This window comes from Arvicanthis niloticus, chromosome 28, assembly GCF_011762505.2.
Source record: "Arvicanthis niloticus isolate mArvNil1 chromosome 28, mArvNil1.pat.X, whole genome shotgun sequence".
Classification (NCBI taxonomy): domain Eukaryota; kingdom Metazoa; phylum Chordata; class Mammalia; order Rodentia; family Muridae; genus Arvicanthis; species Arvicanthis niloticus.
In genome coordinates, this window is record NC_133436.1 from 14,638,602 (window position 1) to 14,651,651 (window position 13,050).

At 42.0% G+C, this 13,050-nt stretch overlaps 1 protein-coding gene across 3 annotated transcripts in view; it reads left to right on the plus strand.

The window, feature by feature from the left end:
* Syne1 (spectrin repeat containing nuclear envelope protein 1) overlaps positions 1–13,050 on the plus strand; it is a 478,529-nt gene that overhangs the window by 257,014 nt on the left and 208,465 nt on the right. For all 3 annotated transcript variants that reach the window (XM_076926749.1, XM_076926750.1, XM_076926751.1), the window contains 5 exons: positions 1,772–1,936; positions 3,163–3,335; positions 4,887–5,040; positions 7,056–7,199; positions 8,277–8,441. In XM_076926749.1, the coding sequence (XP_076782864.1) occupies positions 1,772–1,936; positions 3,163–3,335; positions 4,887–5,040; positions 7,056–7,199; positions 8,277–8,441 (801 nt within the window). The remainder of the gene's footprint in view (positions 1–1,771; positions 1,937–3,162; positions 3,336–4,886; positions 5,041–7,055; positions 7,200–8,276; positions 8,442–13,050) is intronic.

The window sequence follows — 13,050 nt, forward strand, 5'->3', positions numbered from 1 at the left end:
CAGACTCATCTCTTTTTACCTTAGTTCTTAATGTGGCTCTGTGAAATCAGCCAGGGATGTTTCAGAAACAGAATACGCTGCCAGTTTCCAGCGTTAATAAAATGATATGTCCTATGCCACTTTGATTCCCAGGGCTCAAGACATAACCCAAAAGCAAATCACATGGTTTTCTGTGCTGAAGAGTAGTAGATTAAATTATACTAGAAAAACATGAACCTGAAAGTAGTTTAAAACGTATTGGAATGATAGAATAAGTCTAGGGTAATTTTTAAAATGTCAGGCAGCTTTTGTGTATTCATTATATAGAAGGTGAGGATGTGTTAACTGATAATTTCAGTTAAGACTCCAAAGCAGCTGGGTGGTGATGGCGCACGCCTTTAATCCCAGCACTTGGGAGCAGAGGCAGGCAGATTTCTGAGTTCAAGGCCAGCCTGGTCTACAGAGTAAGTTCTAGGACAGCCAGAAATCAGGTACACAGAGAAACCCTGTCTCACCACCACCCCTCACGCCCCCCCCCCCCCCAAAAAAAGAAAGAAACTCCAAAGCAGAGTTTGGAATTGTCAATGGCTAGCCTGAGTAAATCTTTCAAGGACATTTAGAATAAAGTATTGGATTATACACAGGACTTCACTGGGTGAAACCCACTAGAGTAATACAGACCCTTTGAATGGAACAGTTCTTTTAAGCTTGCACAAACTGTAACATTTGCTTCTTTTTAAAATTCAGATGTTAGCATTTAGGAATTCTACGATATGGATCTTTAAATGACGTGGCATCGTCCACGTTACTGTAAAGTTACTTCTGATCTGCTAATTTGGGTCTTCACACAGTCCTGATGTAAACTGTCTCCATTTGTATGTGCATATGATTTTAGAAAATCTGGCACATAGCTAAAGTTAGAGTGGATTAAGAACATCTAGTTGCAACTGGCGTGTTAGTGCACACCTGAAAGCCCAGGACTTAAGAAGTAATGGCAGAGGAATTGCTGTAAGTTCAAGGCCGGATTGGGCTGTTTCATGAGTTAAAAGCCAAGCTGGACAGCACAAGCAAGACCCTGTCTCAAATTAAAACCAAAATACAAAAACTAACAGCAAAGCCTTCCCAAACACCTTTTTCACTCCTTTGCAGTTGCCTAGATATTAAAAATCAAGAGATGTTTGAATGTTTAAGAACTTGAACACTGTAGAAAGTCTTCATCCACTCTGTTGGATATGACCTGAAGTGAACAAAGAGGGAAGCCATGAAGGTTTTCTTGTCATCTAAAATGCAGATGTATGTGTTCTGTCCTCTAAATGTATCCTGAGGCCTCACACTCTATTCCACTCCTGTGCAAAATTATGTTTCAACTAAATATATACATATTCCATACAAGCTATTTAGAGCTATCGCAACATATCAAATGGCTATGCTTCAAGACTATCCGCAGTGTGGGTCTGTAACAATATGTGGTGTCCGTTGAATGTGAAAGCTAAAGATGACGGTGGATTGAATGCCAATATGTATTAAAAAAGAAATTCTGCTGAATAAAAAGTAAGTGACGATTCTCCAAGTGTATCAGTGTAGGGCAGCAAGCTGCAATCGTCATGCCTTTTGACCTGACTATTCTACAGATTTTCCATTATTTAGATAGGCGTGCCACATACCTCATGCCGTGAGGCCAGGTTTGCTCCCTTTCTGAGCAGACTCTGATGAAGTGTTAGTTTCCAATAGCAGCAGGCTGTCAAGTCTCAGTGGAGCTGACAGCTAGAAAAACCATCTCTGTCGTTTCCAGGAGAAAGTATCCAGGCTGGACAGGACTGTCGCTGAGCACAGCCAGTTCTCCCTGGGCATTAAAGAGCTGCAGGAATGGATGTCGGATGCAGTTCACATGCTGGATTCCTACTGCCTCCCCACGTCGGATAAAAGCGTGCTGGATGGCAGAATGCTCAAGCTGGAGGTGTGTATACTGAGAGGCCTCTCACTTATACGTTGCCTCCTCTTGCATCTTCCGTCAGCCTGGTATGACTATGTGGTCCTCTGTCTGTATGACACGTCTAGATGCTCTGTGGATGGACGTCTGCTTACAAAACATGCTCATCCCTGAGCATCAACAGTTCATTTCAGCCTGAACAAGTTCATCCACAGACATTACGAAAATAAAATAAAATAAAAAGACACCAATGTGGGGGGGGGATTTGTGATCAAGAAGCCAGCTTCAAATTTCATCCCAGACACGTGAAAATATTTTGGTGAAACATTTAATTCACTGATTCAATTTACTTTTCTGCCTGTATCATTTGGTCAACTCTTATTCCATCTTGAAATAACCAATTCTGTTTTGCATTTGGAATGAAAAGAATCTTAATTCATCCATCTCTCCCTTGTAACTTCGATGCCTAGATTGGCACTCTGTTTTGACACCAAGGGATCAAAAATTAATATAAATATGAATGTGAATAAATATGACCTCTGTGCTCCAAAGCTATGTTGTCTGCTGCTGAGGTTGAAGTGTAGGAGACGATGACTTCAGATGGTGGTGGTGGTATTGCTGGCGGCTATAAAAAGTAAATGCTTTTTAAAATTTTGTTTTTACTTTTAAGAAAGAGGAAATGTCCTGGTGCAGATGAATGGATGGAGGTTTGAGGGAGATGAATATGGGGTTAAAAGCTAACGGGGAGAACAGGTGTGATATCTAAGGGCAAGCTTACTTGCTGTTTCTTCCTGGCCATGCAGGCGCAGGGCCACTAGAGGCTCAGCTGAGCTCTAGTGGTGTCAGCCATAGGGATAGGAAGGGAGCAGAAAGTTTACATTTTGACAGATACTACCTCTCTGGCAACTTTGGACTTTAGATTCCCCTTTCTTTCTAAAAGGACTAGTGCCTGTGAAAACCTGGATCCACGATGGCCCGTTTCCATGGGGAGGCTACACTTAGATACACATGAACTTTCTGTCCTGAGAACTTTGAGGGTCCAGAGATGTATAGCGCCCCCCTGTGTTAAACCAGGAAAATGAAATGTGGAAGGAAGGAACTGAACAGGGAAGACTCAGGACTAGGATGCAAAGGCTACTCAGATACCTGCAAGTCTTCAGGGCCTCTGAGCTATGTGACAAGCCACGGATATTAAATATATAAATATGAAGGCTTTGTTTTTTTTTTGTTTGTTATTGTTTTTTTTTAAACAGGCTCTGTTGTCAGTGAGACAGGAAAAAGAGATCCAGATGAAAATGATCATGAGCCGGGGGGAGTATGTTCTGCAGAGCACCTCTCCGGAAGGCAGCCCTGCTGTTCAGCAGCAGCTGCAGGCCATGAAGGATATGTGGGAATCCCTCTTGTCTGCAGCCATTCGATGTAAAAGGTGAGTGAAGCGATGCCGGGTGCCCGTGAGCCGTGACTGGAGGTGACAGAATACTCCAGTGGTGGCTGTCTTCCTTCCTAGATTCCTCTTTCCTCCATCCCTTCCTTCTTCCTACTTCCTATTTCCATTTCTATCCTCCCTGCCTCTTTTTCTTATGCCCTTCCTCCCCCTGCCCCTTATATAAGAGCTCTAAAGAGCAAAAGAATCTAGAAGGTACGACCTTTACTCTCAGTTCATCTGTAATATTGTGCCTATGTTTTGTTGCTGATTGATGCTTAGAAACCAAAGGATAATAGACATTTTCATATACGTTTCATAAAATGGGGATATTTTATAGATTTGATCTAAGTGATTCACTTGGAAGGACTCTCAAGGGGACATTCATCACGGACTGAAGGAAAGGAATGTCATCAAACCGGCCTCACAGTGCCCAGCTGGAATTCCTTGTCTGGGTGACTCCATGCTGCTTTTTTTTTTTATTTTTTATTTTTTATTTTTTTTAGATTTATATGTATATAAGTGCACTGTCACTGCCTTCAGACACACCAGTAGAAGGCATCAGATCCTATTACAGATGGTTGTGAGCCACCATGTGGTTGCTGGGAATTGAACTCAGGACTTCTGCAAGAGCAACCAGTGCTCTTAACCACTGAGCCATCTCTGCAGCCCCTGACTCCTTGCTGTTTTAATATCTCCAAGTTGTCCCATCTGAGACGAGAGAGTGGAGACACTGGTAAAGAAGATACCAGGACACAGGAGAGGGTTGAGGGCTGTCATCACGGGTGACAGTTCCTTGGCACTCTTGTTAGCATTTCTCTCAATCTGGGAATAGAGAAGAACGCAGGGAATCTCCTCAGCCTGAAAGATCCAGTATCCAGCACCCGGAAGTTCAGGGGCAGTTTTCTGCAGTACGAGGGCTGAGGAAACCCATGAGAGGCCATTGTCAGGAGTATGCCAAGACCTGGTCACAGTATAAAAATTAGTCTCAATAATCCACATCATTAACTATGTGATATGTGTATTGACTGAAGGAAATACTTATCTGCAAGGGGAAGATTACATTTGCATATTTAGACCACTTCAGGGAATATAGCCCGATTCTCCATTGTGATTTTATGATTTTTAAATTCCTTGCAGAATGGTCACTATGCTTATTTTCCCCATGTTTGTTCTTCCTTCCAGCAGTTACTGTCTTCTGTCCTTCCTACTCCGAATAGCCTTATGGTTTGACCCGCTGGGGATTAGTGCGGTTTCTGACTTGATCTGGACATCCCACTCTGGGGGGCCTTCAGTCTCTCCAAGTGATGGTGTTCCCTGGGCCCTCTAGAGGTCGTGTTAAGCCCCACTTTGGAGCTTGGATTTAAATGGACCCTGCTCTGAGGCTATTTCCATCAGAAATTTAAAGTGGGATTTAGATTTAAACCCAGGCCAGTTATCTATCCCAGGTCTCTGGATGCTCCGCTGGCTGCAGGGGACCGAATGCACACGGCAGACATCCGAGCCATAGAGATACTCACATGAGGGAACTGACCTCTTTCCAACCCCTTGCAGTCGGCTGGAAGGAGCACTCTCACAGTGGACAAGTTATCAGGATGACGTCCGGCAGTTCTCCAGCTGGCTGGACTGTGTGGAAGTCAGCCTGACCGAATCGGAAAGACAGCACACAGAGCTTCGGGAGAAAGTAACCGCGCTGGGAAAAGCCAAGGTTCGAACTGCATTATACCTGCCTTGCATTCTAGTGTAAACTTCAGGCAAAAGTGCCGTCACCTATGTACCAGCAATGCACAGGCAGGAAAATCAAACCCCATGCTTAGTTTCTAATATCTTTCTAAAGTAGGATGTTATTTGTAGTTACTTAACTCAGAAGCAGACATTTTCTTTTCCAATATAACCATATACACCGATGTTTCATAATGCAGGCCATTTAAAATGTGTCACCTCTTAATGTCAGAAGTAAATGCGCTCTCTTTTTCTTACATTCTTTTCACTACCCGCTGTTATTCTTTTACTGACCCGCTCACTTATCCTCAATGCTGGACATTAAAACCCAGGCACGTGCATGCCAGGCAAGCGCTGAGACACTGAGCTAAACTGTAGGCCCTACATTACTGCTTTTGTATAGTTTTGGTCCAACATCATACAGTTGTAGTACAATATGAAAAGATTTTAAAATATAGAGAGTTTTAAAACTCTCACTTGGAAGTGGTATTCAAACATGGCCATGCTAGAGCCCTTTGCTGGGTAACATACCTCCCTCCAGGGCATACTCACTGGAATAATAATGTCTTGAGCTGAGTTTACTGTAGTCTGCATGGATAATCCTTCAAGCTCTTGATGTCTGCCTATTTGCACCATTTCATAGGGATCAAGTTGGCCTCCCCCTCACCTCAGGACCCTTCCCTTTCATCTCCATATTAGCACTTAGTTCCTGACAACCCATCTGCTTTACCTGAATTCTAAGGCTCCTGATTCTCATCTTGTTTCTTGTTGATCAGTGGCTGCTCTACTCCTGTAAAGGTGAACATTGCATTCCCCTGAGAGCCCCTCATTGGCCCCTCCTCCCTTTTTTGAGATGGCGGTCTCCTTGTGTAGCCTTGGCTGTCCTGTAACTCACTCTGTAGACCAGGCTGGCTTTGAACTCAGAGATTCTCCTGCCTCTGCCTCCTAGTGCTGCGATTAAAGGTGTTCCCTACAACCTCCTGACAAGTTTCCCACTGTTTATAGTATAATATTAAGCTCCCTCCGGAGTTTGTAAGTTAGCAAGTGAATGTTGTATTCTAATAGAGATGTGTATACTCACTAATAAGTACTTAAGTACATAATTAAAACTGGGAGATGTCATGATAAAAGGAGATATCACAATGATATTGCATGGTGTGAGACACTGATTTGGAAAGGGTTAACATAGATTATTTGGGATCAGGGCAGAGGGATAAGCAAGAGGTTTCTGAAGCAGGAGACGGGCAGACAGTGCCCTAAATGATTGAAAACAAAGAGTAGTCTGGAAGGAATCGAAAACAGAATTCTATCATGTCAATAGGCTGAGGAAGGAAAGGTTCTGGTGCATTGTGGGATGAAGATAGCTGGACAGCAGTGGAGGGTGCTAGGAGGTGATCTGGGGGAGCGTGCAGGCTCTGTCTCTTGCACTGGGTTCAGGCCTCCAGTAGACTCCATATCCCAGCTTGCCCTAGTCTTTCTCTCAGAGTTTACCTCTGTCTAAGAAATTCCTGTTAAAACATGATTAAAAGTTAAGAGTGGCCTGGTGTAGATATTGAGAACTAGAGACTCCTTCCAATGTTCTAAAGTGTCTGTTTGAAATGTGGGGTAGGGGTAGGGTGGCATTGACTGTTTTAAAAAATGGCTGAGGAAAGAAGGCCTGATAAGACAGAATGGTGGCAGGGTAGATATCAGAAGGCCATTCATAGATATAAGAAATTTGAAATATTCAAAAAATAGAAAGTAGATAATTGGGAATTAAAGTCTCAGAGACATTCTGGACCAGATCTGACATATATATTGAAACATTATATGCAGATTTTACACACACACACACACACACACACACACACACACACACACACACACGTATAATCCAGGTGAATGGATGGATAGATAATGGTCATTTGTTACCAGTACAGTTAGAAACCATTAATTTGCCCAAGATGATTGTCATGCTTATGCATGAATTATTCATTTTATTGTTTTTTTTTCATTCTCTAGCTATTAAATGAGGAAGTGTTGAGTCACGGCAGCCTGCTGGAGACCATTGAAGTCAAGAGGGCAGCCATGACAGAGCATTACGTCACCCAATTAGAACTGCAGGATCTGCAAGAACGGCACCAAGGCCTCAAAGAGAAGGCCAAGGTATGGCTGGCCAGAGTCCTGTGGACTCACTCAGAACTGACGACCTCGTGAAAACAGGGGGAAACAAGCTAAATGAACCTTAGTGTTTTAAAAAACATTACTAGCAAAATCAAACAGTTAAAACATTGTGCCTGAGAGTTAAGATGGGAAGCTACTTCTCAACAAAGACCCAACTAGAAATGTAACATTTTTACAAAACTTTCAGAGGTCTTTGTATTGAAAATTCCTAAGTTCTGGGTGATGTCTGACTATGGGAGTTTTATAAAGTAGAAAACAATCATTTTGTAGAATTTGCTATTTGTCACCAAGGAAAATAACGCCTTTTAGGGACATATTCTATTTTATTAGAAATCCAGAAAAATAAATCCACCAACTCCAAAGTCTCATTTAAGATACAATGTAAACATTTCCATTTTCAATGCTAACCATAGTGACTTTTTAAGAAAAGTAAACTTACTTTGTTTTTGGTCTGTCCCTCTAACATTTCATTAAAAACTCACCATTCAGGTAGTTAATTCAAAATGATCTTTGAGGTCTTTCCAGACTTAAATATTTGTTTCTCTATTTTCTTATGTTTTTCTTTAGAGAGAAAAATACTATCTTTTCCATTTTTATTAGTTCTTTGAGAATTTCATGTAATACATTTTGAACGTATTTGCCCCAATCCACCCCCCTTTCTATTGGTCCCCATTTGTGTTCTTGGTTTGTATAGGAAACTTAAAGGTTCTTTTCAAAAGGAAATTACTTGTGTTCTGATGATTTAATAATTATGCTTTTCTAAAACTTCAAAAGTGTAGCTGACAAGATATCTCAGCAAACAAAAGTTCTTGCCACTGAACCTGACAACTTGGGTTTGATCCAGACTCCAAAGTTGGAAGGAAAGAACTGACTCAAAAAATTGTCCTTTAGCTACACACACACACACACACACACACACACACACACACTCTCACACACACACACTCTCTCACACACATACACACACACAAACAAATAAACATAAAAGATTAAACTCCAAATGTGAATTCTGCATTCGGTGATATGTTTTTTCTTACTCATTTTAAATGCTGATGACAGGAAGCAGTGACAAAATTGGAAAAGCTGGTCCGCCTTCACCAAGAGTATCAGAGAGACCTAAAAGCATTTGAAAGTTGGCTGGGGCAAGAACAAGAGAAACTTGACCAATGCTTAGCTCTTAAGGGTGACACCCACGCCCATGAGACAACATTACGGGATCTTCAGGTAATTCTATCAGAAACCAAATGGTTCCTTCCTATGAGAAAGAAGCAATAATTTCAAGTGATGGGAAATTAATGTGACCTTCTGCAGAGAGCTGATACACATTCAGTTAAGGTGAGGCTTGATCTGGAACATTCTTGTTCCTATCACTTGTTGGGCAATTTAAACCAACAAAACCAGGTCTTGGAAGACTTGTTCAGCTACCAGGGTGGCCTCTGACGGCAGTAGCTACTGATCTAGTGCTCAGGGCTGATTGACACGCCCACCTGTCGCTCTCAAAAGGACAGTTTCAGATAAAGGATAAAACATCAGGAACCAACAAAATTCGATAAGTCCTGAGTGAAACTGAGAGCATGCTCTGTAGCTACCTGGCGTCAATCGAAACCTCTGGCAGTCCTGAAGTTCTAGGGTTTGGCAAAGAGTTCTAGAAGAAGAAGTTGGAGGAGCGAAGAGATGTGTGGATGCTCAGGACAGTGGGTTGCAGTGGGCTGCAGCCCAAGGCAATATGTCAGAGAGACTGGGTACAGTGGTCATAGTCTATGTCCTTACTCTTTTGCATAGTTCTGTGGCACCCAACACAAAGCAAATACAACACAAACTAGAGTACATAAAGATGGCTTGGGCATTAATTCCAGCCACTGAGGAATTTACAATTTAGTGATGGAAACAAACCCACGAGATTACTGTACACAACGGGTTAAGGACAGTATTAATCAGTAATAGACTAATGCAAAGGATCCTATGCCAGCATTGAACCCTTAATCATTCCCACCTGCAGAGTTAGGTAGGGATCAGAGAGGTCTCCATGAAAAGGCTAGTAGGAATAGACAACAAAGAGTTGCAAAAGGCTGGTAAGACCACCCCCATGTCCCATTAGGGAGTATACTGGGACTTCTTAACATGGTGCTAACCCCAAATAGAATTGTCTCGAGATGAGCAAGCTGTCCTTACAGCTAGAACAAGGTAGGAAGAGCAGAGACTCTCATGGATATCCCTGGTGTATGCAACTTCCATGACCTGCTGAGTTTCAAGGAGTGTTGCATAATGCCAAGTGAACAGGTAAAGGTTAGAAATCTTAGACTCTAATTCTCCATGGGACCTGTTGCTAGGTGACTTCAGACACTAAAGAACCTAATCTCACCCTGTTTTTGTCACACGGTTGTGAGAATTCAATGAGGAGAATCTCTATCTTGCTTAAATATCTGACCTGTTCACAAGATAAATAAATACTAGATGATATGCAAATGAGATTTTCACCAACTGACTTAATGGTCTCATCTATCCTGCCTTAGAATAGTAAGTATTCTGATCTATGAGACCTTATAGGTTTGGCTGTTCTCTCTCTGTGTGTGTACTTATTCATGTTGTTATTGTTTAAGACAGGGTCCTGTTATACAACCACGTCTTGCCTTAAAACTCAGGATATCCCTATCTCTGTCTCCATAGTACAGGCTTCCCGACACCCAACAGCTGTTACCACTCACATGAGAGCAGTTGACATTGTTTCCCTTAAATAGCCCTCTTCCCACTTCCAGACACTCTGGGAAGCAAAGGCTGAGCTCTTAAAGTTGTTGTGCAGGATTTGAGCAAGTTCCTGCCTAGATGCTTCTCTTGTTTTGGGTCAGTTCAGTCAGATGAGCATGGCTCAAACCTAACTCCAGGCCCTTGCCGCCCGAGTGTTTCTTCTACACTCTCTGATTGGAGTCTCCACAAACGCTGAAGACGAAGGCACATGGTGGTGGCAGGAGCTAGCAGTGGAGCATCTGAACTCCATGCTACACCACAGTAGGCTTCTCTAGGCTCCATATGTCCTCCAACCCATACCCAGTGGTACCTGGAATCTGCTACTAGGTGTCATCAGACAGACAGCCTCTCCGGTGCCATACAATTGCGGTGAGAGTAGATAAAAAGTAAGAAAACCTTAAACAGTTTACCAATTCATAAAGCAAAGAAGTATTAGATGTTAGACACATCACAATTTTATAGACTATAGCCATCGATCACTTTATATAAACTGAGGGTCTAATTTGAGTCATGGAACATGTATCCACACTCAAATATCAAACTATGCTTTCCCTTTGGCATAAATACTTGATATATTGGATAGATGAAAATATAGCTTGTAAAAGGATAGTTTATATAATAGATAAAACTGTTTCTATAAAATGTGGGAGCAGAGATAAATTAAGATTAGGCTGGAGAAAATGGCTCAGTGGTTAAAGTCACTGATTGCTCTTCTAGAGGACACAGGTTCAATTCCCAGCATCCACATGGCAGCTCACAACTGTCTGTGAGTTCAGTTTCACAGGATCTGACCTCTCACGCAGACATACATATGGACAAAACACCAATGCACATAAACTAAAAATGAAAGGAAGGAAGGAAGGAAGGGAAAGGAAAGGAAAGAAAGGAAAAAGGAAGGAAAAAGGAAGGAAAAAGGAAGGAAAAAGGAAGGAAAAAGGAAGGAAAAAGGAAAGGAAGGAAAAAGGAAGGAAAAAGGAAGGAAAGAAAGAAAGAAAGAAAGAAAGAAAGAAAGAAAGAAAGAAAGAAAGAGAGAGAGAGACATGGTGTTGCATGCCTTTAATTCCAGCACTCTGGAGGCAGAGGCAGGCATGTATCTATGAATGAGGCCAGCCTGGTCTACAAAGTAAGTCTAGGATAGACAGGGCTCTGTTTTACAGAGAAACTTTGTCTCAAAAAGACAAAGAAAAAACCCAAAAAATTAGAGATTAGACTAGGTATCAGATAACTACAGATTGTGGCCACAATGTCTGTGCATTAAGAAAAGTTTTATAAGCACAGGGACGGTGACACCCGTTAATCTTGTCTGTGGCTGCATAAGTGCCACACTAACAGGATTAAGTAATGACAGCACTGCCCTGAGACCTACAAAACCTAAAGTATTTATTTCAGAAAGAAAAAAAAATACGCAAATTTAGCAAAGTGTGTACATCACCTTGAAAAAGTATTAAAAAAAATTCAAAATAAATCTTGTATGTTTGTATGGTTGACATGCAGATGTGCATTGTCCTGTGTCATGTGCACACAAGGACACAGCACAGCACTCCAACACAGACAGTGCACTTGTGGGAAAGGTGCTGTGTGACTTTGTAGCATGTGAGATCACTGTAACTTTCTGTAAAAGGCATCACATGCTGTCAGTTTCAAATGACTGTAGGCAACAGTATAGACCTCTCTTTTAGGAACAGGATCACTCCTGGTAATCCTGTCTTTCTAGATAGTTCAGGATGGCCTTCAACCTGCCTTATACCCTAAGCTGCTCACAGATTGGTAATCCTCCTGCCTTGGTCTCTTGTGAATACTGGGCTCATGTATGTACACCATGGCACGAGTTTTGTTCCATTGGTTTTTCATTTGTTTGTATGGTACTAGGGATGGAAAGTCGGCCCTTTTGCATGCTGACTTTGTACCTTATTGAGCTAAATGGCCATCCGTATTATTACATTTTGACTAACCGTGTGGCTACCTTTAACATTCATGGTGTGATTTTTTTTTTAACATGGTGATTTTTATTGCAGATAATCATATCATTCACCAACATGGATTTATTTCTTATGAATATAATTTAAAGTATATACCATTTGGTCAGAATATTTAAGAATCTGGCATTTGTATAAAAAGCAACACATGCTATTTAAGATCTGTTCACACTCAATTGTTTAGGGCGAATTTTCAAGGCACATACTGTGGTCTAGGGCATATATCTGCCCTTGGAAACAGCCAGTAGGTTGTATAGTGATTCAGCCTCCCAGGGCTAGATGCCTACAAAAGGCACTGGTGCAATTTTTCTGGCTACCTCATTCCCTAGAGTATAGTCCTGGAAGCGGACTCCCACCAGTTAGCACAAGAAGGATCTCCACTTCCTTCCTCAGCAGCAATTATAGCCCCCCATTAATGCCAAAGCCAGCAGCCATGAATGTTTGTCTAGGAGTCTGAGCTGTAATAAGCCTACATTATTGTTTTATGCAACAGCGATTTATTTTTTCATGACTACTTTTGCTACGGGCTGAAAAAACAATCAAATTTTAGAAACTTAGTTGAGGAATTATTGTTTTTACTGGGAGATTATCAGGACCTCTCTGCAGATTTAGGAAGGCAACATCCAGTGTTAAGTATACATTTTCTTTTCTCTAAGATTTATTTATTATTTATTTATGTGAGTACGCTGTAGCTGTCTTCAGACACACCAGAAGAGGACATTCGATCCCATGTCAGATGGTTGTGAGCCACCATATGGTTGCTGGGAATTGAACTCGGGACCTCTAGAAGAACAGTCAGTGCTCTTAACTGCTCAGCCATCTCTGCAGCCTCTGCCCCACTTCTGACCTCTCATGTCTACCCTACCCCTGTCTGGGTACCTAGTTATCTAATTCTGGCTTAGGTTTAAAGACCCCGGGGGGCTTGTCCTCTGCCCCTCCCCTGTCCCAGGTAGTGGGAGGCAGTGAAGCCCATAGACAGTTGGTTGGAAGGGCTCTCAGTATGCACTTTCTTTCTTTCTTTTTAAATTAATCATTCCATTCGTTTATATCTCAAATGATATCCCACTTCCCAGTTACCCCTTCACCAAGCCCTCAATGCCACAGCCACCCTC